The sequence below is a fragment of the Fistularia commersonii genome, chromosome 11 (assembly GCF_037954325.1).
Source record: "Fistularia commersonii isolate RoL2024-O1a breed Wild chromosome 11, RoL_Fcom_v1.0, whole genome shotgun sequence".
NCBI classification, from domain to species: Eukaryota; Metazoa; Chordata; class Actinopteri; order Syngnathiformes; family Fistulariidae; genus Fistularia; species Fistularia commersonii.
Genome location: NC_141294.1, coordinates 3,377,711 through 3,405,645, shown reverse-complemented (window position 1 = coordinate 3,405,645; position 27,935 = coordinate 3,377,711). Strand labels below are relative to the sequence as shown.

The following is a 27,935-nucleotide window of genomic DNA, read 5'->3' as shown; positions in this document are numbered from 1 at the left end:
CCCCTGAGGTTAACCAGCTGATTTCTGTGAGAATTTATTAGATCTGCTTCTCCAGGTTTTGTTTGAAAGACTTCTGGCAGAGATAATTGCTACAGGAAGCTTCTTTTCAGCCAGGAAATAAACCCAGCTCCCTTAGACTGCCAACCAACTGTAGGCGTCCTCATATCTACAACTGCAGGCGAGACTGACCTTACTTGTTGTTTAGAATCTTTAGTCCTGCTTTATCACAACAGACATTTAGCCTAAATCCAACACAAATTAAAAGCCTAAGACGTGAGATGAGCACAAAGTGATGTTACGTGTCACTGATGCGTAAATCTGAAGATTTTGCAAGAAATTCTGAAGAAAGTCTCGGCCACTGAGGAAAATTGGAAGCGAAGATTTGCTGCGCCCCCGAAATGTCATGGCCCGGATTTTTTTACTTGAGCTTCGTGTTTAAGCCTCTGGAACAACCACTTTCAGCCTCGCTGAAATTCATTTGATCCTGTCAAACACTGTGGGTTTTTTTTTTTTGTGTTATTCCACCTCTATATCTTAATCCGTTCAGAGATGAGGCAGAAACCACAGCTAAAGTTATCATCAAATGTAACACAGTCAATCAGCCATCTCTGTCCCAGAATGAATATATACATACTTAATTTTTTTTTTTATTTCAATAGGATAGCAGATGTTTGGGGGTCTTGCACCCTATTTCAAAGGGACTTTCGGCACTTCCCCCATCTCCCCTGTGTTTCCACACCGGGATCATTCAATCATTTACTTGCATTAAGGTGACAGATGCTTCCGTCATGGAGGCTCCCATGTGTCGGGGCAAAATAACAGATGACTGAAGGTTTGCGTCTCTCAGTGAAAGTGTCATCATTCCGAGACACATTCTTCTTTAGTGGATAATTTCATCACGTTGTCAGTTGATATTGAAAGCTAACTTAAAGTTCGATGTTGAGCGTCTTTGCTTTAATAGGATAACAAACAAACAACACCAAATGAACTTATGTGAAATTCATAGTGAAAAACAAAATGTACTATAGAAACCATCCTAATCATTCGGTATCAACAAGAAAACTCCACTGATAAAAACACCCTTTTTATTTAATTCTATTCACTGGACCCACATTTTTCATTTCCTAGAAGCAGGAATGAAATTAGTATTTTTATTGAGATGTCAAACTTCTTACTTCCCGTGCCTTCAGCCAACAATATGGATCGCAAGAGTAGCTGTGAGGAGAGGGAGTGTAAAAGGGGCCCACATCTAATACGCATGATACACATCTAAAAATAGCATCCTCTAGTTTTACACTCTCAGGTCACTCTCTCCTTCCCACTTCCTCTGTTACTTCCAAACTCTCTGGTCCTGCATCATCCCAGTGACATGGGAGGTAGAGAGGAAGCCCAGACAGCGTTAATGCTTAACGCATCAGGAACAATCCGCGGCCTTGGCGCCGCGTCTTAAATCGGCTCAAACTGCAATCGAGGGATGGCACTTGTCAGTTATGATCTCGCATGCAGATGGTTACTTTTCAGACAGAAATACTTCACGTCTCGTCCTTGGGACTAGATTCTGCTCCTCGCCAATTCTGCAGGTCTGAAGAGCCTTCTTGTTCTATTTTGCACTCATTTAATCTAAGAATGCAACTCGAAACCGAAATAATTCACCATAAAAGATAATTAGGCAGGCGCGAAATGCGCTTGGCAGGACTCGTGCAGACCATTTCATTGTTAACACATTTGTCAGGGATTCCTGAAAACTCATGCAACATGGCTGGGACAACGAAACATGCTGGTACACCGTGTAATCTTTGTGAAGTTAGAAACCCGTGCACAGCCGGGACAGTAATTTCATCACACGAGGCTCAAAAACACGTCCCTTGTGTCTCGGGAGATATATTAACAAATATTCAGTGAAATTTACATGATCTCTTTAAGTGCAGGCTTGGTGTATCTTTTATGTGCTCACACATATATCTTAAATCTTGCAAACACCCTTCTCTGAACATTGAAGTTTACTATATTAATGAAATCATTATGATTAGGAGTTCTGAACACACTACCATTGAGGATGGTAGTGCCAAGAGTGTCATTTTTTTGTTTTAAATCTGATATTTGGTTCAATATGATACTCCTCTCCTAACATTTTTTAGGACGAGTGACTATTTGAAATTCTTTTTTAAATCCAAAGGCTCAGCAAAGACGTTTATTTAATATTTCGTGTCTCAAAGCAGCTGTTCTGTAAAGACCACCGTTGTCTGAAATGCCATTCAATGAAAAGCATTTCAGAGCTGTTGAGGTTCGGAGGGGTTAAAATACTTAACAATGACGGTCTACCATCCAAGAAGAGGGCAGCTGGTGAACTTGCGGTTTTGTGTTACAGAGTTGTATAACTTTTTCTCGGGGTTCAACACTCGCACTAATATCTTCCATGATCTATCTCTGTTCATCGAGGCCTCCCACTCAGAGTCTCTGTGGGGGAACACTGCACATATTTAATGTTTCTCAATCATACTGATTACGCAATCTCTCTCTCCCACACTCACAAAAACACGCACACGCACACTCAGAAGCACTAAAACTGTTTTTAATGGTTTATGGTGGTGCTGTTGCTGTTTCCCATATGACCCCAGCTGGTTTTAGCCGTAAAGAGCAGGAATAGGATGGGGGGTGGGCACAGGATTGATGTTTGTGGAAGTGGGCGTGTAGTTTAATGCAGCTGCTGTATATGGTTACCACGGCAACCTTTGTCTACTGCTGTCAAAATGGGTGGAAACTCAACAGGGACAACCTGAGTAGTAAATTAATATTTAAGGGGTTTTACGCCTATTTCTTTCTAATACTGGTTGCCAGAATTTTTACATTTTTTTTTTTTTTTATAAATACTTAAAGACACAAGTGAAATAAAACAGATGCGGCTCCACCTTGACTGACACGCCCATCTGCTATTCTGAAAGGTTATAGCGCACAATGCTAAATAGATATTCAACACCAATGAACACTGGATGCAACAGTCAAAAAGCAATGAAGAAAAAAATAAATGTAAGGCTGTAGTAGAGTAATAATACATAAATAAAAAAAATGACTACTGCATTAAAAAATGTATTTGTTCTTTTCTAAACTAGTACAAACTCTTGCATGCCAGGAATTAAAAAAAAGACAATAAAAACAGTGCAGTAAAACATGTCTAAATAAATGTCTAAATACTGCATTAAAATAACATATTTGTTCTTTTCTAAACTAGTACAAACTAGGAATAAAAAAAGACAATAAAAACAGTGCACTAAAATATGTCTAAATTGGCGAGTATAGATGATTTAATGACGAGTTTTAAAAAATGCGTTCAGTATTTTCTGCATCAGTGTCAGTTTAATAGCAGAACTCAACAACCCACATACTACAATTTAAGACCAAATATTGAATTGATGCTCGTTATTACAGGAGGGGGAGGAGGAGGAGGATGGAGGAGGATGAGTACTCCAAGTCAGGAATCAGCAGCAGGCAGAAACCTAAGGTTGGCAATGTTTATTTGAATATCTGGACAGAAGCAAAAGCAGTGTGCTGGTGCAGGTACAAAAAGGTATACCTGGATAGGTACCATAAAATGAAAGTAAATGAATTACTAAAACACACAGTGAGGAAGATCACCAGACCCAGACATGAAAAATCAGGGAAACAACACAGAAACAACATGAGGGTCATCAGTGCCGGTAGATGATGAAGGCACAGATGCTTGGAATTAACAAAGAGGATATAAAACTGGAATTGACATAAACGAAGCACGATTACAAAAAAAAAAAAAAGGATATCGGCTCAAGGCAGGACACACAATTAAACCATGGAGATAAGAATATTCACAATACTGAATTAAAACAAAAGGAATAAAATACCAAGAAAAGTTCAAAATCATGATTCCTACCGGAAACCAAAAGACAAGAGAGGACTGTGACAAAATGTCAACAACTTAGATTGGAGTAATGAGGAAGCTTGGATCCTCTAGCATGCTCATATTGAATTTTATATGTTTTCCATAGAAGCAGGCCACTTGTTTCTATGTGCTATTTATTGTAAATTAAATAAAGGCCCATTCAAAGTTTTTGAATTCTTCATATTAGCGAGTGAAAGTTGAGACTATCTGAGGATTATTGACCACATCATGAACGCATCAGCTAGCCAAACGCTTAATTTACACATTGTAGTTCAAAGCTGAAGAGTTTTGAACATGTATTATTGTGAGAACAATGTGGAGTGGCACCCTTTTTAAGCAACATAAAAGAGATTATCATTTGTATTTGGTCAACCCTAGGTTTATTTCATTCACTCATGATGTCGAAAGTCAGTTGCATTCATTGACCCTATAACTTCATTTTTCATCAGCGTGTCACGGTATAAAATTAAATCAAAGTGGAAATTAATGTTAACTAACATAAGTGCAGTCATGGGGTGAATATATTTGGTCCATTTTGCAGATGCGCAACTTCAGAAACATCTCATGCTCACAGAAACACAAAGAAGCAACCAAATCCGCATATAGATCATAAGCTGCCATTCATTAAATTACGTTAAAATATTTGAACTTAAAGTTTCATTTAAACATGGTTATGCTACTATTTTCAAGAATGTAAACTTAGGAGGGTTCTTAGGTATAACTAATGTCACTACAACGCCCCCTACTGTAAACAATATGTACACATTATGACATGTGACTTCCTTCCTATCTTCAGGAGCCCTACGATGAATGTGTTAATGACATAGCAAAAGGAAGCAAAAATGTGTACAGGCATTCAGTTTAATTTAAACAGAGTTCGATGTTATGTATGTTACTTAAAAAAACAGTTGAAAAAAAAAAAAACCCAAACACAGAAGCATCAAGGACATATACTGTGAATGTCCGAGAGATAAGCTGTTAATATTCCCAAATGCGGATGTGTACAAAAGAGCAAATTGTAATATGTACAACACAAAAAGAACACAAACACACAGACAAGCACTCAGTTAGATGAAATTCAGTATTTACACAAAAAAATAAATAAAAACAGCCAATAAATAACACCTAAATGCATGATGCTGCTGATGAAAGCTGGATTTGTCGAAATAGTGGAGCACTGATTTATACACTTTATAATACAGGCAGAGCAAAGTAGTTCTTCATAGTTGTAAAACATACAGTCAATCGAGGGTCACCGGCTCTCGCTGTGCGTAAATCAGAAATTCGCCACCTGATAAATTTACATTCAAGCCAGCTCCGGACACAGACTAAGCCTGAAAACATAGACAGACACAAAAAAGATATATTAGATTGAGGAGGGAAGGGGAGAAGGTTTAGGTACCTTTGAATTCAGCACGCAACTTTTTCACCAGTGATTGAGAAAAAAAATGATACGTTGGAAAGGATATAAAAACACGCACGTTTGCAAACAACATGACTTACTTCTTCTTCGTGAAACAGTGAGGGGGGGAAACATTTCAGATCCAGGTCAATGAATGATGTTGACAACAATTACAGGGAAAGAGATATACAAAATCAGGAATGGATAAATACATTTTCACATTTCTAACTCTCCATGACCTGTACAGGATGACAACTCGGTCTGACAATAATGATAGAGCAATTTATATTTATATTTATATTTATATTTATATTTATATTTATATTTATATTTATATTTATATTTATATTCCCATTTGATATTGATTTTATTTTCCTTCTTTAAAATGCAGCGGCAATGATAGCTTAAAGGTGAGCAAGGAGCCAAAATAAATAAGAATAAATAGCCCCCCCTTTACAAATAAGTGGATAAATACAGTGGCATCTATTCAGTATACAAGTGTCGTTCACTTCGTTAGTAGTGCATGATCCAATATCGATGTGGCGGCATTGTTCTTCAAACATCATAAATAATGTCATGCCAGGAGCAGAAATACTCTGAATAGAAACACTCTGAATACCACAAAAACGACATGATATTGTAGCCTTTCATTAGCTTTATATCTGAAAAGACAAAACCTAACAAGCTCAAAAATAGACTGACAGTCATATGTGTGTGTGTGTGTGTGTGTGTGTGTGTGTGTGTGTGTGTGTGTGTGCATTCCTGTCTCGCTAAAGCAGTAAACCATAACGGTACATAATCAGTTTCAAGCAGCTCAGGAGCATTTCATGTGGATTTTTCAGGATACCGAATGAGCCTTTGTTTCTATTTTCAGGCTCAGTTCTGAAGGAGCTGTTTTAATCAGATTGGCAGCACTTGGCACTGCAATGAAGAGAAGGAATACAAAAATACATCCCATACTGGACATGGGTGCATTGGTGTATTTGAGATGATGGTCAACTCCACCGTGGGCTTCGTCGCCTCTTATAAACAAAAGGATCCTCTCTCAACACAAGCAACTCTCAAAGTGTATCTATAACAACTCATATCATGGCTTAAATAAACATATTATAGCTCATCCATCCATCTACAACTTCCTAAAATCAAGTCTTTTTATGGTTTAACACTAAAACCTCAAAACCCAAAGCAAGTCTTCCAAACCTCTACCTTATTCACTTCTCATCTTCTAATCTCTTTTAGCTCGTCCTTTCCTCTTTCTCCTCCCAGAGTTTTCCTGGGGCTTCTCGTCTTTGCTTCCCACCACCACAGCTCCGTTGGCAGCCTTGCAGAGTCCATTGATGGAACCGTTGGAGAGGGCCTTGCCTGCTTTGGAGGAGGATGCAGCATCACGCCGTGGTTGCTGGCGGCGGTACGTCTGGTAGTAGAAGTTGCCAAACAGGATGATAAAGGTGATAGCGTAGCAGATGAGGGAGTAGTGCATCCAGTGGGGAAAGTCACAATTGACGTAAAGGGACAAGGCCGTGTGGCCGATGGTGACGTGGAACTGGATCTAAAACGGGAACACATAGGAAAAAAAACCTGAGCATTTCCTGCATCAGCTTTCCCATTTGACCTAAGATATACACTAAATCAACATCCCACAACACGCTTGAATATGTAGATCTGCTCAAGGAACGCAGGGAAATTGTTTACCATCTGGATGATGGTCAGATACTTTTTCCACCACAGATACTTCTGGATCTTGGGGCCGCAGGAGGCCAGGCCATAATACAGGTACATCAGGACATGGATTGCTGCGTTCATGTGAGCACCAAAGAATGCTACGAGAAAAACCAAAACACTGATATTAGTAATGTCACTGTGCTGATTGATACACAGTTATATTTCTAAATCTGTCCGCATCTTCAGCTATATGATAACACGGCTTTGAAAAAAAAAAAAAGTCAATAAACCGTCATCTGTTGCGGATGCTATTTTTGAAAAATCTGCTACAAACCAACCAAGAGTAGATTTCTGTTTTAGCCGCCGTCAGTACAGATAGTGATGAGCAGATTGCCTTTCTATTTCATACCTATGCAGTACTGACACCCACGCAAACAAATTAGCTATGCAGCCAAAGCTTCACCTTTCTGCATTGTATGGGTAATTTGGGCACATGATGCTGTTGAATACATAACAAAATATCACTTTCGCTGTTCCATCTCTACTACAACCACTCAGAATAAATTCACATATTTCTTTTGAAACTCTCAGCTTGTGAAGACACTGATGCACGATTAGATCTGAAAGGTTTTATTGTAAATCCCTTTGGACATAAGAGGCTACAAATGGAAAGTAATGTGCCGCATTGAAATACGCAACTTGAGCTACTCACACTGTCCTCCTGCCACCCATTTGATGCCGATCCACCAGAGCGTGAACATGGTGCAGTGGTGGTAGACGTGTAGGAAGGTAACCTGGTTGAATTTTTTCCGCAGTATAAAAAACACGGTGTCCAGATACTCAATACCCTTGGAGATGAAATACCACCATAGTGCCCCTGCAACCTGTTCAGTGAAGATGCGTAGAAACGGAGTAAAGGAGAGAACAAAAGAGGAATTAAATTTAGCTTTTCAGGTTGTGCATACACTGAGTACAGTCCTTTTTCCTTTTATATCATTTCACTCATATTGTTTCACTCGTATTGTCACCTGAGAAGAACTGACACACAGTTTGTTTTTTTTTGTGTCAGGAGAGTTAACTACGTCATGGAGCAAAAGGAAAGAAACTGAACACCATCCATGATTCCTGTGCAAGCTCACACTTTCTCTAAGAGTGATGCCAAAGTTGACAAGAATGTAGCGTCATGTCTCTTCAGCAGGCCACCGAGAATAAACTTTATCATTTAGATTTAGGAGAAAATAAAGTGGGATTGATGGCCCACCTGCCTGAATGCATCCTTCTCTCCCTGGTATGTAGTGATGTACAAAACAATGTAAGGAAAAACTCCACGCTAGAGAGACAACCCACCAATACAGCTATAAAATGACGGAATAATATTCAAAACACAAAACCGACTAAGAGTCCGAGGGGTAACATTAGACACTTGAAAAAATGCAGCAGAAAGACAAAAGGAAAAAGTTGCGTGATGGAAAACAAACAGAAACTTTTAAACTTTTTAAACCAACTGTCTACTTTGGGTAATTTCCTGCTTGGTCACAGAATTAATGCAAAGAAATGCAGTACAGTCTGAGCTGGGAAAACATTTGTATTCACCAGAGCTGACAACCGGAAGATTGCACTCTGAATCTTGGGATTCTATTATAAAGCAGCACCGAAAAAACAAGAAAATGACACTGTGAAAAATCCAGTGTTTAGATAGCCACCTTTGAAATATGCTATCTTATAAATGTATTTACTTATGATACATTTGTGAGAAGCTTAATCTTTGAAGATTCCCTCAGCCGCAGGGAATCTTCAAATCAAATCAAATCTTTGTAGTTACAGTTAACAGTTAAGACAATTTATATTTCATTATATTTCCTTGTATTTCTCATTCTTCCTCCTTTCTACTATTATCTATTACTGTTATATTTTTTACTTGAAACTCTGGCACAACAATTTCCTTCGGGATAAATAAAGTTGTTCTCATCTCATCTCATCTCATCTCATCTCATCTCATCTCATCTCATCTTAAATATACAACACAGAGTACAGCGGTTTGTGTTTTTGACAAATTAGCAGCTCAGTGTCTGTTCTGGTAAGGACTGGTGTGTCAGAGCCTGGATCTATTTCAGGTAAGTAATGCTGAGTCAGAGCTGCAAATCAGTGAGGATAATGTCATCTCATATTATTGTAATTCTAGCTAAAAGCAATTTCCTGAAAATGAATGTTGTCTGATCTCTGACTTTTGTATTATAAATGTGGAATCCAAATACTCAATCATAACTCAATCATTTGCTCATTATCTATCGCCCCTATTATCTATCTGGACCGATCGATCGCCAGTCGATCACAGGAATCCACATAGTGATGCAGAAATCATATCTAAGCAGAGGAGGGAAGTAACTCTTTCATGTATTTAGTTTCAAATCTGAGGTATTTTTTAACTTAAGTATTTCTATGTTATACAACTTTATCTCAAGAGTAAATGTCTGACTTTGTACATTGCCATGGAAGCTGTTGCAACAACTTGGTTCCCGAGTTACAATTTTAAGGTCTCCTTGACCAATTAAAGCCACGTATCTCTACTATAAATATGTACATCTATAATATCCACTCTAAACGGCTGAATATATCGTCTCTGTAGGAGTTTTATTAAACTCAGGAAAGGTTTATAATGCAAATACAAAACTAGCAATTGTGTACGCTGTTTTCAGCTTGATTCTGCTTGAACAAAATGTGATCCCCGAAGAATTATATGGATTTTCCGACATGGAAACGAGAAGAAATCAGGATAATTCCCCCTAAATCTCCAGGATTGACTCTGCCTCTTAGTCCCTGGAATATCATGTTCCTTTTTAAAATAATTTCTTTTAGCTGGTAAATCTGTTCTTTTTAATTGAATCACAGATAAGCACTCAACTGTTACTGCGTGGTAATGGCAAATTCTGCTGTTGGAAAAACTGATTGCTAGAGTTAAAGGCAGGGGAGATGCTTGTATTTGTTTTGCTTTTTCTTTTTCCTGACATAGAGAAAATGTAGCTGGATTACAAACCTCATGATGTCACTAACTTTGTATGTTAGTATGAGTCATGTTCAGGTGGTTCAGGTTAAATGTCAATGTTTATCTATAATAGTCACATTTTCACTGCACAGTGATTACCTTAGATACTCTAAGTACATTTTCCTGATTTATTATTTTCTTAAACAAGGCTTTGAATACAGGATGTTGACTGCATAGGAGGATTTGCAATCCGTGTATTCATACTTATGATGAAGAACAGAATTTTGATACTTGGTCCCCCGTACTTGAGCATCAGTGAAGTTGTGGATTATTGGCAGACCTCTTATGACATGAATATTTCACAAGGCAGCACAACATATGTTGATAATTTAAAAAAAAAGTAAAAATAAATAAATTCAATAACATTGCTTTTCATCAGCACCTCTGGAGTGAACTGTACAGCAAGTGTATGACACTATATTTCACGCACTTTAAGATATGTATAAAAGCCACGTGCTGTACCTTGAGGATGTTGACAGAATGTCCTCCTGGATCCAAGTGTTGTTAAATGGTATCATTAACTGTTATCATAGCAATAATCGTGTTAATAAAATGTTGGACTCATATCTAAAGGTAATATCATACATATACTAAATGAATACGGCAGCCTTCCGCAGCAGAGGCTTGATCTTACCCATGTGATCCAATGTTATTGTGCGCATTCCATCTCTGGAAGATTATATAGACGTGTATTTCCTCATTAGGAAAGGAAGTTCAATAGATTTGAGGACATTTGAGGACAGAGACTTGAGGAAGAATAAATATTCATTTTAATCTACTGTGCAGAATTACCTTATTAAAAACAAAAGGCAATATTCATCTTTGATGTCATGATGAATAATAAATGACGGCAGAGTTTCTTTCTCCATGTTCTCCTAACTTGAGTTGCATCTTAATGAGATTGACTGAAACTCCCAGCCAAAAAAATATAAGTTTAAGCTTTCAAGAATACAAATCTCTGCATATCGAATCTTCGATTTACCTTGTATTCCATGAGCTTTTACATTAAACCCCTTCACTGAAAAGGTGCTCAGGTTATTTAGTATTTTTTACATTCACTCAGCCCGACAAATGAAATAAACCTTTTCCTTTACAATCACTAAATGTATAACATGTAAAGATTGTATTTCTTACTCAGATCATTAAAGTTGGTGTTCTGGCAATTTGTGATTTTGTGTGCCTTATGCTAGTAATAGGGCAGATTCATTGTGTCAAACCGACTCACTAAAATACAAAGGATTGTGTGCAACTCTGCTTTAATATCCCGTCCTTCAAACGCAGGGAGCAAACACTCACCCTGACTTCATTGGGGTCGTCCGAATAGTCCACTGGTTGGCAAATGTAACTGTAGCTCGCTGCCCTCGCTGCCATGAAGAGCTAAAGAAAACAAGAGAGTATGTCTATTGAGTCCCCGCTGAACAGTCTAAACAGGAAAAGGCAGAGACACAGATTGAGGCTGGGAGATGATAGATACACTCTAATAAGGTTAGCCCAAACCCACTGGGAGAAAAACAGTTTTAGAGGAACAGTTTATTATAGAATAAGACACTTTTTTCACACGTGCAGCCAAAGAGAATGAATCCCACACATTCAGTACCTCTTTGAAGATAAAGAAGTTGAGAAAGACCATACTGAAGTTGTATACAATGAGTGTTTTGCGTAGCTGGAAGGGCTCTCTGTTCTTCATATATTTGGGCCCCAGCCAGAGGAACATCAGGTAGGAGGTGCTGATAGCCAGTGTGGGCAGGGGGTTGTCCATCAGAGGCCATTTCTCCACCCTCTTGTCTGTGGAACAGATGTTCACGAAGCGTTACCTAACTACTAACGTTGGACAGCAATCGTCAATTTATCTAAACAGAAAGGAAGAGTATGGACAGATTTGGTTTGGAGGTGACCATCTGAGGTCAGTTGGATAAAAACATATTTGTCTGTTGTTACTGTGCAAGTCATTACGACGCAACTACTATAATTCTATGAATAAGGAGCGGAATGTGATAAAATAATAACAAATATATATATATATATATATATATATATGAATGTGAATTGGTATGACTTTATGTGAAAAATATGAATTTGCAACTCTGCAACAAATTAAGCCCCTCACGTGGTCAGGATAAGACTGGATAATAAAACAAATATATCCTCAAACTTTAATTTGGGAAAATTCTATGCAATGTTAGTGCCCTTCTTAAATCTGTCAAACTGATTTGACAGATTTGATTCACTGGTGACAAAGGCAGTCATTCAAATATGTAAGAGTTCAAGAGATACTATCTGAATATTAAAAGGAAGAAAAAAACAAAACTTTGAAAGCTTGTCTCCAAAAGTCTGAAAAAATAAAATAAAATAAGCACACTGCAAGAAATGATCTAAAACAAAGTGCAAATAATTGACTGAAAATAAGTGCTTGGGAAATGGTTGAGTGCAATCAGAGGCCTTCAAGAATAATTTAAATGCATGCAAAATTACCTTTCATTATTCTTAGGAGCCCTGCAATTTACCATGTCTAAGCCAATATTGTGACAGTGATTGCAACAAAAGTCTTCTGATATAGCTTGATATTCTAAATGCTGTCTAAATGCACTGCGGACAGCAAAGTAGGAATTTCACTGCACAGGGAAACACGTTTCTACACTGTGTATGTGACAATAAACGCTTTGAGTTCTTTTTTTGTACAAATTACTCACCGAAAGAGCAGCTTTGATTGGGATAATTAGCAAATATCAATTTTGCTACCTCCTGACCCACATGAGGAGAAGCTCCTGCATCTACACACTTTAGCCCCAACCGCTATCTCACACTTCTGAACAGACAAAAACGCAAGACTGTTACCTGCAATAGTGAGGGTCCATTTGTAGAATTCAATGGTGTCATTGATTAAGTGAGTGACAATCTCCATGGTTGTGCCCCGATGCCCTAAAATGAAAAAAAAAGAAAAACAAACAATAAGAATGGTCTCTGGATATCAGCTTTTAACTAGATTAGATTCCCAAGTCCCTGGAGGTGTCGGCTTCCTGAAATCGAATCTTCTATGAATACCCTTTCTTTCCCCACAAATTTACCTTTAAACAGCATTAAGCGTAATGTAAATTTGACACAAAGGAGTTCGAGGTCCTATAATACACGCACTATAAGCTTCAATGCGCACAAAGACTGGGAGAGCCCATGTGTCAGCAGATTTTTGGCCTGAGAGCACGACCACCGACCAACGTGGTGGTGGTGATCATCGGCTGGGACTCGTCTTCATTTGAATGGAAAGAGGTCAACGGCTCTCGGGTGCCAGACTCGACGTAAAAGCGTAATATATGCGCTCACTCGGTCGCACAATGTGATTTAATGATCCTAAAAAAACATGACGCCCCCCATCACTCCCCCGCATGCACACACCACCAGCAGCCTGGAGCAAATTAGGCGATGCTGCAGCATCTGCCACGGTCCTCCAAGCCCTACCCGCTCAAACCCTCTAACTAAAACGGTCTTCAATACCCGAGACGATTATTCATCGATAAATATGATCCTTTGCAAGGCGCTACACGCGTATGACATTTGAATGACTTGGAAGTGCGAAATCTGCATTCTGCGGCACGAAGCCCGGCCCTCAACGATGCAGGGCGAGCCTTTATTTGCATTTTATTAAAAAGACAAATAAAAAAAAAAAACACCAGTTTTTTTTTTTTTTTTAAAGATTACAACCGACATGATTGGAGATCGGTAATGATAACCGTGGCCTCTGGATTGAACCTGCGCAAGGCAACAGAGCCGACGCACAATAGCGACTCCGCTTCGCTTCTCCTCCGTGGAGATGCTCGTTACCGTGTCAGTGGGGGGGAAAGAAAAATCCCTCTTGTAATGACGCTGCGACTCGAGAATAATGCAGTAAGAGCTGGTCCGCCTCCCCGATCGTCTGACGTGGCTTAATTTTTCAGCATCAAGACTGAAATAGACGGCGTTTGCATGAATCTCCAGTCAGAGGACCGCACCGGCCTCCTCAGCGCGCCGCTTCGGAGAGCCTCTCCTCTCAAGCCGCCACGGCTCCGCGTCAAGCTAGCAGAGTTAGCGGTCAAGTTTCCGGTCAGGCTTTCAAAATCAAAATAGCACTTTTCATTCATATTCGCATAGCTGTCTCCTTTAAACAGTATCAACGATATAAACATTTACCTATCCTTATTGGTCACGCTAAATTTCTAACGAAACCGTTTTTGAGTCAAACTAATTACTTTATTTGTAAATGCTGCTTGCTTTCCTACCTGTGTGTAGTTAGCTTGATACAGCTCCCCTCCTTACGTGACACACAATCAGGATGCTGGAAAGATGCTCTGCGCATGCGCATGAACGAAGGCGGATGCTGCAGAGCTACAGCTCCTCAATCAAGCGAGCCGGAGTTAGCTAAAACGATCCGGAAATGCAGAATGTTAACCTTCAAATGTATGCGCAAATTGCATTTTACACTTTCCAAGCTATGTTTTGGCACACAAACAGTATGAAATTACTTGGATGAAAGAAAAAAAAATCTTACATCGGTTAATGAAGAATTAAGTCGTCTTCACAACATAGTGATTTAGTCGGCTTTGGACTTGAGACTGTGAACTCAACTTGTTCCCAAAATGTAACAATTTGTATGGGAGCAAGGCGTTTAAGTACGGGTCCAAAACATAACCCACTCCCCCCACGGCATACACAAAAACACCGAAGTGAAAACAGGATCTGAAGTGGAGGTAAACGGCGGTTGTCTCCATTGTCAATAATAATCAACGCTACGATGCTACAATGCTATGCTACATCCGGGTCATTGGAAGAAGGGGGGCGCAATGAAAGGGGAAGCGTTGATGTCACAAAGGGGAAGCAACATATGGCAGCGGTCACTAAACCGCCGTAGACGCAGATGTTGTGTTCTTATGTCGTGTCCTCATGAGATGCCGGTGTCTTCGGACGTCCCTTAGCCGTAGTTTCCGGGTCACGCCGAAAACCTTTATTGTGAAAATCCCAACAGGAACCATGTGTCTCAGTCTGTGCAGCTTCGTTCTTGACAGCGACCCTCCTGCACCGGCTTCGCTCCTCTCCTTCGCCGTGCGCTCCCCATCCAAATCCAAAACACTGCGCTGTTTTGTCTCCATTGTTCTTCCCTCGGTTGGAGCAAAGCGGGATTCCGGGCAGCATTATTGTCATCACTGATTCTGGAGATATTTCAAAAATGCGCTTTCTAGAGGCACTTTGCCGGCGATCGTGAGCCCCCTCCCCTCACTCCCAGGCCCGAATTACTGCTTTCCGGTGCGATTTGCTCCAGAGAAAATGGTCCGATGAGGAGCGAGGGCATTGCAGGGGTGAAATCAAGACACGTTTGAATAATGAAGATCTGGAGCACTGAGCACATTTTCAGGTTAGTTAACACAGTCCACACCATCGTTAAGGATCTATTGCATAGAAGAATAAACTGGTCTGAGCTGAAGGCCCGAACTGATTGAATTATATGTATAGCTTATTTTACACTGATCAATAAAGTGTCAAACTTTTGACCTGACACTTGACAATAAATTCCACTTTTTACACTAGTGAGCTAGCTGTATTCTACAATTCTACAACTTCTTTTCGTTGTTTTTTCTTCAGAAACCCATATGACTTAGTATTTGTGTTGGTAAGTTTGTGTTAAGCTGTGCAGTAAATCCCTTATACATGCAGAACTTTTGAGATTATCAGCTGATGTTGTTTATAAACTTCTCAAAATGATGCATACTTTTGGCACCAATACAGGCACATAAAAAAACAAATCTGGGCGATTTCAATCCGTAGTGTTTTGACAGACTCCCGTGTTGAGCTTAAAAGAAACAAATTGTCAAGATGGAGTTTTAAATCAGATTGTTGACGTTGGACATCCTGACACTGTAATTTATGACAGATGACCTGCATTCACACATGACGGCACCATGAAGAAATGCATAAAAAAAGTTGTCATCACATATTTACATCTTGAAATTAGCTATTTTTGTTTCTGCAAATTTCTGCACACAAGCATACACACACACACACACACACACACAGATTCCATCGTTGAAAGTCTTTGTAGAACTGCAGGCTGGATATATCAGGAGGATGTTCCATGTCATTGTACACTGGTTTTGTATGAAGTTACCCATGGGAGACCGTGATCAAGGCTGCGATGAGAAAATATCCCAACCCCATGAACCCCAGCGTGGTGGGGGTGGACGTGCTGGACCGAAGCCTGGACGCAGACGGACGCCTGCACAGCCACAGACTCCTCAGCACGGAATGGGGCCTGCCAGGGATCGTTCGAGCGGTCAGTGATCACGTTATTAAAAGTTCCTCGACTGCTTCTCAATCGGTCCAGACGACTCACGGGCCTTTCGTTTTAAGTCATGACAGTAATTTACCACTTTGAAAAATATTTGTCACGTGCGACTTCGGTGTTCTTCTTTTCGTAGATACTTGGAACAAACCACACACAGACATACGTGAAGGAACACTCCATAGTCGACCCTGAGGAGAAGAAGATGGAGTTGTGTTCAACGAATGTATGTTCGTATGGTACTTTGGGATTTGTTAAACCCCATTCAACTGTGTCACTGAGTGTTTTTCTTTGTTTACATTTAAATATTTTACCAGCAGCATTTATCTGTCATGAGCAATCCAAAATATCTTGCCTTCCAGATAACGCTTACAAACCTCATTTCAGTAGATGAGAGGCTGCTTTACAGGCCGCACCCAGACAACCCGGACCTGTAAGTTACTTTGCAATTTTAGAAAACGTATCAGAACTATATGTGTGTGTGTGTGTGTGAGTGTGTATTCGAGCATGACGTCACAGTTGGGCTTTTCTCTCTCTAGTACCATCCTGACCCAGGAGGCCATCATAACCGTCAAGGGAGTGAGCCTAAGCAGTTATCTGGAGGGGCTGATGGCGAGCAGAATGTCAGCGAATGCCAGGAAGGTAAACACATCCGTCATTTTTCCATAAAGGGCTTCATTTTGATTTGTGATAATATTACGGATTCTTTGCATGCTAAGGCCTTTCAGTTTCTCCTTCCGCGGCACCACTTTACCTAGAATGCACTCAAGTTATGATCTATGCCTGCGTCTTTCTCCGACTGAAGGTCTACCACGTCTTTTGTCTCCTGATTAATCTCCTCTTTTTTTTCTGTGTGAATCTCTAGGGTTGGGATGCTATTGAGTGGATTATTGAGAATTCTGAAAGAGAGAACATACCTCTCTGACATTTGCTAACTTTGGTAACTCCGCACCTTTTCTTTGCACCTTTTTCAGTCTTTATCATTACGTTAGTAAGAACATGCAAACCTTGCTTTTCCTCCAAAAAAAATAGCATGTCTGCATATATATAACTTAATACTCAACACTTGCATCCACAGGACTGCAGCTGAGAAGTGTCGCCTATTACACTACTACTGACAGCACCTCATAAACCAGCGGAGACCCTCAGCAGTTTGTGCATTAAGTATCTGGGATGTTTATGGTTTTTCACCCCACGCTACCTCTCTCACCTTTGGGGCGAACTCGCTGGGACAAACGGACAATAGAAAGCTGCCAAAGTTGAATGCTGGAAAGCAGGAATGAAACCCGAGGGCTCAAGCCTGGCTCAAGTCACCTCGGCACCCCATTATCTCCTTTACGGTCGCTCCGGTGTGTGCGTATATGGTCTTCATCTGCTCAATGAAATTGAGGAAATCATAGTTTGTTTGTGGTCTTTACCCTCAACAAGGAGCTGCATTGATATTGAGCCCCGCAGACTTTACCGCTCCCCTCTTTTTGCTTGCTCCGATGTCATCTCCTCAGCTGAAAGATACCCTATAGTCAGCTATTAGTCAAGGATAGAATGCGTCAATACACACACAACAGAAAAACAAGGGGTGGTATGATGTTGACACAATGTGACAGTTTGTTTTTTTTATTTAACAATGCAAACACTGGCAACTCCTTTGGTGGGTGTTCAAATAGTTATAATGGGTGCTTTTTATGTATTTCACATGTCACAGGCTGTAAGCGATGTGTTTGCATGACAGAAATATAACAAGGGGTCGCTCCTTACCTAACAAAATATCTAGCTTTAGTTAGAAGTTGAAAGATTACCTTATTTCTCTTACATTAAAAATGATAATGAAACATAGAACGTCTTTCCTCGAAGGTAACAATATAGTGGCACCTTTTTGTTGTATCATAATTTGCTGTGTTCCTTTCAAAACAGCAGATTTGTTATTGAGTTTATAAGAGAGGGAAGTTTTGACATTATTTAACATTATTGCTTCGCCAGCAGCATCATGCCTTGCCAAGTCATACATCTCTGCTTCCGAATGTAACATTTCTGCGGTCACGAAGCTCCGTGGAGTTACATCTCCTGAGGGGCTGCTCTCTATGTACAGTGCATTGCTGCTGTCGGAGGCGCACAATACGACATCGCTCTTACGATGTGCGAAAGCATATTTCTTGAGACATGTAACCAGGAGTCTATTCTAATAAATGGTTATTTTAAAATGTTGTTAATCAAGAATTGTACTGTGACATTTATTCACTTCATCCGTGGTGCACACAAAATTTAATACGCTTTTTCATTTTTAATTGGCTCTCAGTTGTTACCCGAATGCTACAATTAAAATGGCTAACTAAGGAAATTACCTTTGCAAGTTGATTACATGAAGTGTTCCTGTGGATAGCACAGAGCTCGGTGAATTATTTAACTATATTGGGCTACATGTCTAATTAAGGGTTATACTTATTTATCTAGATACACTAGAGAATTTGTACAGTGTATGCTGCCAGCCTGGCAGGCAAGAAGAGAGAATTGTTTAGTTTAATTAACCAAGTGCACAAACACATCTGCAAGACCACTGGGGAACTAAGAAAGTGGCAAAATAGCAAGCTAACCAGGCAAAACCAACTGATTCAATTAGATCAGCCTTTCATGCAAACTTTCATGCAAAGTTAGCTGACTGAAACTTGGGTTTGAGAGACAAAGCCAGAGGCCCTCTGCACCCCACGGCAAGGTGTTGACCCCACAACTTCTCGAAACTAGTTCCTGTAGGAGGCCATAAAGTGGCTCAAGTAATATCAAACTGGGGTTGTTACAGCAGTCATTCACATATATCACACACGGATGAGCCTGATAGAGGGAAAGAATGGGTGAAAAAAACAAACAGGTAAACATTGACTGGGACTGGTGAGAGAGAAACGCATGAAAACAGTAACAAATGAGTTAAATGTCAAAACTTGGTGATGGACATCTATGAGAAAATGAAATGACAAGATAGCTCTCGGGCCACCTGGATCTTCTTGTATTAAAAAGGTAGCTGATCCTGTAGTTTGTCAGAAAACACAATCCTCACCAGTTCCAGGCTTCATAAACCTGATAGATCGCCTGCCATGAGCCGAATCCCATCGTATGACAGTGAAACTTATTCAGGAACTGTCAGATTTCCACCACACCTCAGCCCAAACGCTTGTCTCTATGACAACAATGCAGGGATCAGAAATGACACTGGAAGAAGTGGAAGGATTACTTGTAATTTTGTAGATGGCAAGTCCTTTAACCACATTTTTCATTTAAAAAAAAAAAAAAAAAAAGTCTTGGATTTCCAACAGCACTGGAAAAGGAAAAAAAAGGGGGTTCGTTTTAAAGTTGTTATGAATTCAACAGTGCTGGACTTACCTGTAATTCAGAATTTTCCCGGTAGATGGAGTACTTGTGCTTTTAGCCCGGGCACATCCAAACATAATGCTATTAGATAGACAATGTTCACCATTTTTTTCCCATCATGCAATGATTACAAAACAGCAAATTGTGTAAGATTATTTTATTCAATAACAGAACATCCAACAGAAAGCAATGTATGTACACAATTCCTCAACGTCCGAGCAGCAATAGCGGGAACTTTGAATAAAATTCTACAGTTTAAGTATCTCCATTCTTACAAAACAAAGTTGTGCGAGTTGAGGTTCTGGCTTGACTGATTAAATAAATAAGTTAACACAATCAGTTGGGTGCTTAAAAGTATTGCAAGAGCCTTCAAGAAAAATAACATCTCACTCCACTTTGGTATCAAAGCCCCCAAATCTGAAATACATTCTTCTTAAATGAGATATTTGTTGAGGATTAAACAAACAGCATCAGGATCTGAAAACATCGCAAACCAGGATAAAGCTGTACCATTTCTGAAATAAGGCACAAATTGCTGCTTTTTCATCAGATTGCAATCTTTGGTAATATTAAACAACGATGGCGATATTGCTGAAGAAGCCATTGCAGAAAAAAAAAAAAGACAAAAAAAATAAAAATCAAAACAAACAAACAAATCCATCTTTATAAAAGTGAAAAAAGAACAAAGTTAAATAGAAAATGCTGTGCGTCAACACTCCCTTGCTTCCAATCATTGTCTCATACCACAGGTACCACAGCCTCAAGAATGACCAGTTTCAAAACAAAAAAAATGTTGCAAACTTCTGTGAGCGTCCAAGAACTGCACCACCCCCCCCCCGTGTGAGTGGGTCTTAGAATATAAACAAGTCATTTTCAGTTCTTAATTCTTGACCGTTATTTCTATTTGCCTCTTTGATATTAAAAAAAAATGGTTTAAAGACAAAGATAAAACCAAAAAAAAAAAAAACTTGAAATCAGAGAAACGTTGTACGTTTCAACGATTAAAGAGTAAAAATCATAAACCAAGAGTAAATGCTCACAGTCGTCTATTCCCACTGCTCCTCTGCGGAGACACCAAATGCTCAAGATACTCTCTTTCAGTCATCAACTTACTTTAAAACGGTAAACTCTCACAAAAACCTCTGCAATCGAACATAAAAAACAAACAAAAAAAAAAACTTGATTGCATAATAGTCCCGCTGCCTGAACATCCACCTCATCCAAATATACATCCTGGAATTAATTGTGTGGTTAAACAAAAATATATTGTACATTTCTATGTATAGTATGTACACTCATTTCGTCCTCGGGAGGTTCGGGGTGGGATCAGAAGTTGAAAAGATTGATGAAGTCTTGGGGGGAGAGCGCCATGGTGCAGCTGTCTGGGTTGTTCGCTGTGCAAGGATGCTCCGTGTCCTGAAGAGGAGAAATACAGTCAAACTGCGGAAAACATTTAAGACGTTTTGACTGAATGCGGAAAAAAAAAAAAAAAAAAAGGGGACGTAAACATCAATCGCCTCTTTGCTCATACCTTCCAGAAAAGGATGTGACAGTGCGTGCAGAAGTGCAGGGTATCACTGTACTGCTCTCTGTGAGGATAGCAACGGCTCAGCTTGAAGTACATCTTCTTCCACTCCAGGTGACCTTTATCTGACACCATCAGACGCTTTCGGATCTACAGAGAGGCGGGAAAAAAAAATAAATAAAATACCTGAGCAACACACTTCTCAAATGTGCATTTTTAATGACCGAACTTTCCTGCAAAACTAGCCGTATGCTAAACCATTGTGACTTTGTGGGCTTCGCTGTAACCTACTACATTCGCTTATCAACTGCATGGCGTGATGTTGCGGTCACGCCGATGTGACCGCACTCTGCGGCCCGTTTTAGCGGACAGTCTTGACGGCCCCGTGTTGTTTATAAAAGAAATATAGGTCAAGAGGACCGTGATAGCATCGTGTCGCTGTATTCTACTGCACCGCCCACGAGTGAGGTAACAGAGCCGCGACTTTGGGAGCGACAAGCAGACTTAACATTAGCTGTTGAGCGCCGCATACCTGTCTGTCTGTAAAGTGGTACTGGCAGAGTTTCTTCCAAAGCAGCCGGTCTTCCGTGAGGTCCCCGAGCTCAGGACAAACCTGGCCCAGGCTGACCAGGTCCCTGCCGTCTGTCAGATGCTGCATGATGTTCAGCTGCAGGCTGGAGGGGAGGTCGGTCAGCGTCATGCCTGTGGACTTTGGCTGAAGAGCGGATTTGAAAAATAAAAATCAATCGTGAGGATTGAATCGGAAACCAAACGCTGGAGGATCGCTGGTCGTGTATCGCGGGCCAAATGCTCACCCTGTTAATCTGGATGTTGTCTAGCTGCTGCTGCCACTGCAGGATGTTCTCCATGCGATGCACCCAAATGTTGATATTGCCCACCAGGACGGACTTGCCCATGTCCTGAACGAGGCCGCACAGCGAGACGTAGAGCGACTGCAGCAGCTCTTTGATGGGACGAACATTCTGCTGGTCATCCAGAACTACAAGGGGGGGGGGGGGGGGGGGGGGGGGAGTCATGGGGGATGGGATTAGTGCCTGCCAGGGAAACTGTAAATAATTAAAGATTAACCGCAAAACACAGGGGTAGCACAATTAGTGAACTGAGTGTGTTGCTTTTGTGACGTTCATAATATTTAGCCAACAGGGTTCAGAACACCATCGGAACAACCTGGGTCTCTCGTGGAACGGCGGGGACATTTGGTTTACATTACGGATTGAGAAGGGATCTGGCAAGCGTCAAGTGTTTGTCAAGATGCCGTTTGCGGGCGCAAACAAAGAAACGGTTCATTTGCTCCGGGCTGATCCATGTTAACGTCTTTAGAAAGAAAAATTAAAAAGCCTACAGACTAACGTTCTATAGCTGAAAATGACAAAAAAAAACAAACAAATTGTGTTTTTATTTTTCAGGTCAGAGCTTTGACTGTAAAATACATCCTCTGTCATATTGTATCATGGGTTTTTTTTGTTTGGTTTTTGCCGCGATACTGAAATTCTACAGTTCTAATCCAAACAATACGAGATCTAAACTGTCTGAGAGGTCGGTTGACCAAAACCATTTCAATTTGTTGCATCACATTTCTCATCGCCATGCAGGACCAATAGGATGAACATCAACCGACTTTACGATAAAGTGTGCTTTTTCCAGGTAACACATAAAATATCTTCGGGAGGGAGGAACAAAAAAAAAAAAAAGAAAAAGCCTTTCTGAATACCTAATCACTTTTTCCATAAAACCAGGTCCGAAAGGCAGCTGTGTGTTTTAGACCACAGGCAATGTAAAAAATATTCTTCCATCCATGTTTTAACAGATGAGCTCCTAAATGAAAGTATCTCCTCCCTGGTACAGGAGCAACTGTTTGCCTTTCCAAAAAAAAAAAAAAGGTAAATATGCACAAAGATGGCGGTGATAGAGCGCCGGTGCCCTCTGGAAGTCAGGCAAATAGAATTGTGGAAAACTTTCAGAAGATATGACACCAAATACAACTCAATATCAATGCGGTGGTAATAAAACCTTTAGATGTGCAGAAAGAAAGCTAAGAGGCAAAACTCCGGGAGGGCGATAAAGAGTGACGATGCTCACCTTTCTGCACCACTCTTTCCAGAATATTCATGTAGTTTTTCTGAGCGACACCGCTGAGTGAGGGGAGCTGGGACTTGGCGATAAGCTCCAGGAGCTTAAAGAAGACAAAGAGAAAACACAGGCAGAGAGAGAAACATAAATTTCAGCCTGTCAGCTGCTGAGATGTTCTGTTCCACCGAGTCATTACTTAATGTTTGTTATGTCGACTTCTTCAAAAAAAAAAAAAAAAAAAAAAGAAGGTGCGAGAGCATCCCGGAGCCAAATATCAGCCATCTTGGCTCTGATCGCTCCTTGTCTGAAGCTATTTGGTGGTGGTGGTGGTGGGGACGGAGAGGGGAGGAGGAGGGTGAGCTGCAAGCCACTGAGGAGGTGTTGGAATACAGCCCAGGCAGCCAGCAACACAAACAGCCTTTTAATCTTTTGACTCCTGGTCCTTCGTCATGTGAATTAGCTGAATCATTTGACAGGGTGCGTGCACTCATGCAAGGGTGTGTGTGTGTGTGTGTGTGTGCATCTGCGTGGCTGTTGTTCTTGGCAAAAAGAGGGGGAGGAGGGGGGGACAGCACGTCCCAGGCTGGCATGTAACAGATGCTGTGACTTCATGGAAAAATGAAGTTCCCCCCCCCGAACGCTAAGCCCCGATCAGACACGAGGAAGTAACCTCTTTCACATCAGCGACGACCGCGGCCGGCATGTGGAAAATAATAAAAGGCGAATGATGATGCAAGTTGATAATCATAAGAATATAAAGCAGGCAAGCAAGCAACCGGCCAAACGTGGGGGGGGAAAAAAAAAAAAAAGCTGATAAAGTTTGGGGTTCTGACAAGCTATTACTTTCCCGGTGCATTTCCTTTGAACATTCTTTCCAGCTCCATTTCTAAAAGCTAATCCCGTGCCCCTCTTTTAGCAGCTCATCAAGTGCTCCTTTCTTTGTAGCTCAGCTGAGCAGAACAATGTGCGTTTCCGTATCTACTTTTAGCCCCCGCGGTTTCACTAAACTGCGCTTCGGAGCTCGGTGTGCGCTTCGCCATTTTCCACAAACAGCAACTGCATTAGGAACGCGGCATACTTGAAACCGACAACGATACGGTTTCTCCCGGTTTCTCCTTGGAATAACCTCCGACCGTCTCTTTGCAAAGAACCCAATACGCGTAACCGAGACCGAGTTAAATGAACCTGCGAATGCCATCAGACGCAACTAGTGAAAAGCGGTGACCTGGGACGGTGTTTCCAGTCTGGATTCTTGTGTTACAACCGGTATATTGTGGTACGAGCTCTCTGCACTACAGCGCACTTGTTAGCTGGAGTCTGTACTGAAATGTCCTTCCGACAGAGACTCGTGAGTTACTGTTTGCATACAGCTGTTTCTACAAAAAGAAACTGCAAGATCTTACATCAAGTAAAACATTTAAAAGGTCTGTTTGACGGTGAAGACGGTTTATAGCAGAAGACAAGAGATACGCAAGAGGGGTGAGGGGATTTTAAAAAAAAAAAGTCAGACGGAATAAAAAAAAAAAAAAAAAAGTGTGTGTGTTTGGATGTCTGAATCAGCTGACCGCTGAGTCTGGTTTCAAAGACCGTGGATGGGCGGTCTCCCCTCGCTGCACAGCTGTCACTCCTCCCCTCCCCGCCTTGTCTTGCTGGCAGGGGATTGCGAGGCCACATGCAGCCTTCGGCTCACATGGGAGCACATGTGGAGGAGCCGCCGTTCGGGTCAGAGCGGGGATTCTCTTGGAGCTGGGAAAGGTCCAAATTTATCCCGGCTACCGCGTTTTATAGACATTCCGCGTCACTATCGCACCGGCGTTATCGCGACCTCCCTTACCTTCGTCCCCACGTTTCCTCAAATTGAGCGCAGCTTTGTTTAATCCAATCATCAGGATGCTAAGTGGCCTCAGCCATTATATTCAAACTGCTCATCCCAAACACGCATGTGCATGTCACCGCCACTGTGAGTTCCCCGTCTGTGGAGCGTTGATAAGACCCTGGCAGAGGCCTACACACACACACACACACACACCCTCTCGGCCCTTCGCCCCGTCTGCGCGAGCGACAAAGCGCGTCGGAAGACCGAAACGAAACCGGAAAAGACGAGAGGCGAGGACTCACTCTGACGACGTAATTAAATCTCCTGGTGTCCTTGATGGCGCTGCAGAAATCCAAGCGGTTGAAGGCCTCTCCCAGCGTACAATATCCGTGGCGCTGAGAGAATTTAATTATCAGAGTATTAGATCGTGATCCTCGGCCGGGAGCGGAGGGTTTTCTCGACGAGTCGGGTGTGAATTCTTAAAGAAGTTAGGACGTTTCTTACCTCCTTGGTGCTTCCTTTGTGGACGTAAATCCACTTTTCCCTGTGGAAATCTGTGGGAAAGCAGAGTTTATATTAGAGTCCTGCCCCTCATTAGATGTGATAAACGCATGCGTCGGACAAGACGCGATTTAAGAGTCCGGGAGGTTATTTGAACGTGGAGCATTTATTATAAACAAGAGCTGAGGAGGGGGAAGGGGGTTGCAATCATGAACATCCTCTTAAAAAAATATCAAAATATTCCTGGAATGGAAACTAACTTAAGGGTTTTATTACATGATTAATAATCCGGCGCCCACACAAGATAACCAAAAGGTTAGCCTTTGCATATTTATGCAATAAGTCAAGAGCGCCAGGGGACTCACAGGGGACCTTGGTGTTGTTGTTCAGGAGGTCTTTTTTCCTCTTCTTGGCAGCCATGTCATAGCCCAGAGAAAGCAGCAAGTTCTCCTTGTTGAAACACTCCTCTTCCTGCTCCACTTTGCAGAAGCTGCACACAAACAGAAAGTCGGCGTCAACGCACGATTGCAACACAACATCTCACCGCATTAAAACTTCTTATTTCGTTTTTTTTCTCTAAAAAGTCCCAGCTGTGACTCTTGTGCTTCAGGAGGGAAGGTTAAAGCCTCTTCGTGTGAGAAGCCTGTTTTAGAAAGTAGATAGTGACTCAACAAGGCCGGTTAATCCACTCACATGTATTAATAGCTCAAGGGAAGGGATGAAAACAAAAGAAGTTACTGCCTCCATCACATTTTTCCACAAAGCATTCGTGACAAACCTCTCCACGGACACGTTGTTGTTATTGTTGTTTTTATTATCCGTCGTCGTTTTCTTCCACCCCTCCTCCGTTTTCACCCAACTCTGACCCGGTGACCTCCAGTCCTGTCCGAGGAAAGGCATCCTCGCTCGACGGCCGGTAGATAAATAGGGAAATAAAAACAAAGAAAGTCGGTGTGTATCCCTCCTTCGTCCTCTCTCGTCTTCTTCCTCGTCCTGGACGTGTTTGTGCTGTACTTTTTGTGCAGCCGCTCAGCTGCTTATATCCCCCCGGAAGCGCGTCGGATCCGCCCTCCTCGGAAACTTCCCCGCAACACGTGTCTTTGTTTATCAACTCTGATGTTGCAAAAGCGCACGGAGAGTCGCGGTTGCGGTGCTGTGCGGGGAGAGGGGGAGGGGGGGGGTGACACGCAAAAACACGGCGTTTTCCGTGGAAACGCAGACGCCGAAGGAAATCGAAGGGCTCAACTTTTTTTTTTTTTTTAAAGTTACGATGTTTTGTCACGTTATTCCCGCGGCGTGGATGATAATTACGTAACCGCTTCAGCTGCGCGCAGGGCGGGTTGTTCCTCAAACGCACCACCGGTGATGTTTTCAGATATTTCCGCTTTACCTCGTCGAATTTACATCAAATTTGTACCAAATATATGATCGTTTCTCTGCACCATTACGTTTGTTTGTGTTGTTTGTTTGTTGTTCCGGGTTGTTTTTATCGGCACATCGCACAATACATGGAAAGTGTGGTCCTCAAACGCACCACATTTCCTCTTTGTCGTGCCAAACATATACTGCATTTCTTGTCGTTTATTTTCTTTTCTCTGTTGTTTTTTTCTCTAGACAATTGCACATGAATATACGAAGAGAGTGTTCCTCAAACGCACCACTCGCTGTGTTCAAGTATTTCCTCTTTACTGCACCAAACCATTTATTGTACCACTGCGTTACTTTTCGTTACTCTGTTGTTTTTACAGTTGCACATGAATACACGGAAGGAGTGTTTCTCAAATGTTGTTATCAAGTATTTCCACTTTACAGTACCAAACTTGTACCAAACCATATCCTGGATTACTGCACTACTTTTCTCTTTTTTTTTTTTTTATTATTATTTTTTATTATCGAACGTACCACGTTTCCTCTTTGTTGCACCAAACATACTGGATTAGTGCATTTCTTTTCTTTTCTTTTCTCTGTTGTTTTTTTGTAGACAATTGCACACGAATACATGAAGAGTGTTCCTCTAATGCACCATAAGTTGTTTTCAAGTATTTCCACATTACTGTACCAAAGCTGTACCAAACCATATCCTGGATTACCGCATTACTTTTCTTCTCTCTGTTTTTTTATTAAACTATTGATCACCAATACACAAAGCGAGTGTTCCTCAACTGCAACACTCGCTGTTTTCAACTATTTCCTCTTTACTGTATCAAACTTGTACCAAACCATATACTCAATTACTGGATTGTTTTTCTTTTCTTTTCTCTGTTGTTTTTAGTAGACAATGCACACGCATACATGAAGAGTGTTCCTCAAATGCACCATAA

The 27,935-nt window shown here is 41.1% G+C and overlaps 3 protein-coding genes and 1 long non-coding RNA gene across 8 annotated transcripts; 2 read left to right on the top strand and 2 right to left on the bottom strand.

Moving 5' to 3' along the window:
* The first annotated feature begins 1,377 nt into the window (after window positions 1-1,377).
* LOC147229220 (uncharacterized) lies at window positions 1,378-6,297 on the top strand. The gene is made up of 3 exons (XR_015106765.1): window positions 1,378-1,580; window positions 3,427-3,499; window positions 6,190-6,297. It is a non-coding gene; the product is annotated as an uncharacterized LOC147229220 (long non-coding RNA).
* Window positions 3,496-14,323, bottom strand: elovl4a (ELOVL fatty acid elongase 4a). 4 transcript variants are annotated; one of them, XM_086154517.1, is made up of 8 exons: window positions 13,837-14,045; window positions 12,856-12,939; window positions 11,618-11,805; window positions 11,317-11,397; window positions 7,690-7,861; window positions 7,008-7,135; window positions 6,522-6,864; window positions 3,496-5,247 (listed from the first exon to the last, which is right to left on the bottom strand). In XM_086154517.1, exons 2-7 carry the CDS (start codon window positions 12,920-12,922, stop codon window positions 6,541-6,543), a joined length of 960 nt encoding a protein of 319 aa, XP_086010643.1. In that variant the 5' UTR covers window positions 12,923-12,939; window positions 13,837-14,045; the 3' UTR covers window positions 3,496-5,247; window positions 6,522-6,540. The 4 variants fall into 4 exon arrangements, with proteins under 4 accessions (XP_086010643.1, XP_086010642.1, XP_086010639.1 ...); XM_086154516.1 differs by lacking the exon at window positions 13,837-14,045 and adding an exon at window positions 14,271-14,323 and having other exon boundaries at window positions 3,496-6,864; XM_086154513.1 differs by having other exon boundaries at window positions 3,496-6,864.
* Window positions 14,324-15,058: 735 nt separating this feature from the next.
* On the top strand, window positions 15,059-18,690 carry prelid3a (PRELI domain containing 3A). 2 transcript variants are annotated; one of them, XM_086155824.1, is made up of 7 exons: window positions 15,059-15,400; window positions 16,147-16,315; window positions 16,461-16,550; window positions 16,687-16,757; window positions 16,864-16,966; window positions 17,190-17,264; window positions 17,403-18,690. In XM_086155824.1, exons 1-6 carry the CDS (start codon window positions 15,369-15,371, stop codon window positions 17,247-17,249), a joined length of 525 nt encoding a protein of 174 aa, XP_086011950.1. In that variant the 5' UTR covers window positions 15,059-15,368; the 3' UTR covers window positions 17,250-17,264; window positions 17,403-18,690. The 2 variants fall into 2 exon arrangements, with proteins under 2 accessions (XP_086011950.1, XP_086011951.1); XM_086155825.1 differs by lacking the exon at window positions 17,190-17,264.
* A 1,133-nt stretch (window positions 18,691-19,823) lies between these two features.
* Window positions 19,824-26,633, bottom strand: fbxo32 (F-box protein 32). The gene is made up of 9 exons (XM_086154530.1): window positions 26,393-26,633; window positions 25,980-26,104; window positions 25,618-25,667; window positions 25,416-25,508; window positions 23,307-23,400; window positions 22,022-22,206; window positions 21,739-21,921; window positions 21,213-21,356; window positions 19,824-21,097 (listed from the first exon to the last, which is right to left on the bottom strand). The coding sequence occupies exons 1-9, from the start codon at window positions 26,512-26,514 to the stop codon at window positions 21,008-21,010; spliced, it is 1,086 nt and encodes a 361-aa protein (XP_086010656.1). The 5' UTR covers window positions 26,515-26,633; the 3' UTR covers window positions 19,824-21,007.
* Window positions 26,634-27,935: the final 1,302 nt, after the last annotated feature.

Excerpts from the sequence above, each read along its gene's own strand:
- elovl4a (XM_086154516.1), bottom strand. The coding sequence starts at position 12,922 with ATGGAGATTGTCACTCACTTAATCAATGACACCATTGAATTCTACAAA. Across the intron at positions 11,806-12,855 it reads ATGGACCCTCACTATTGCAG|ACAAGAGGGTGGAGAAATGG; the intron begins GTAACAGTCTTG and ends TCTGTTCCACAG. Across the intron at positions 6,865-7,007 it reads ATCTGACCATCATCCAGATG|ATCCAGTTCCACGTCACCAT; the intron begins GTAAACAATTTC and ends TTCCCGTTTTAG.
- prelid3a (XM_086155824.1), top strand. The coding sequence starts at position 15,369 with ATGAAGATCTGGAGCACTGAGCACATTTTCAG. Across the intron at positions 15,401-16,146 it reads AGCACTGAGCACATTTTCAG|TTACCCATGGGAGACCGTGA; the intron begins GTTAGTTAACAC and ends TTTTGTATGAAG. Across the intron at positions 16,316-16,460 it reads TGCCAGGGATCGTTCGAGCG|ATACTTGGAACAAACCACAC; the intron begins GTCAGTGATCAC and ends TTCTTTTCGTAG.
- fbxo32 (XM_086154530.1), bottom strand. The coding sequence starts at position 26,514 with ATGCCTTTCCTCGGACAGGACTGGAGGTCACCGGGTCAGAGTTGGGTG. Across the intron at positions 25,509-25,617 it reads ACAAAGGAAGCACCAAGGAG|CGCCACGGATATTGTACGCT; the intron begins GTAAGAAACGTC and ends AAATTCTCTCAG. Across the intron at positions 21,922-22,021 it reads ACAACATCCAGATTAACAGG|CCAAAGTCCACAGGCATGAC; the intron begins GTGAGCATTTGG and ends TCCGCTCTTCAG.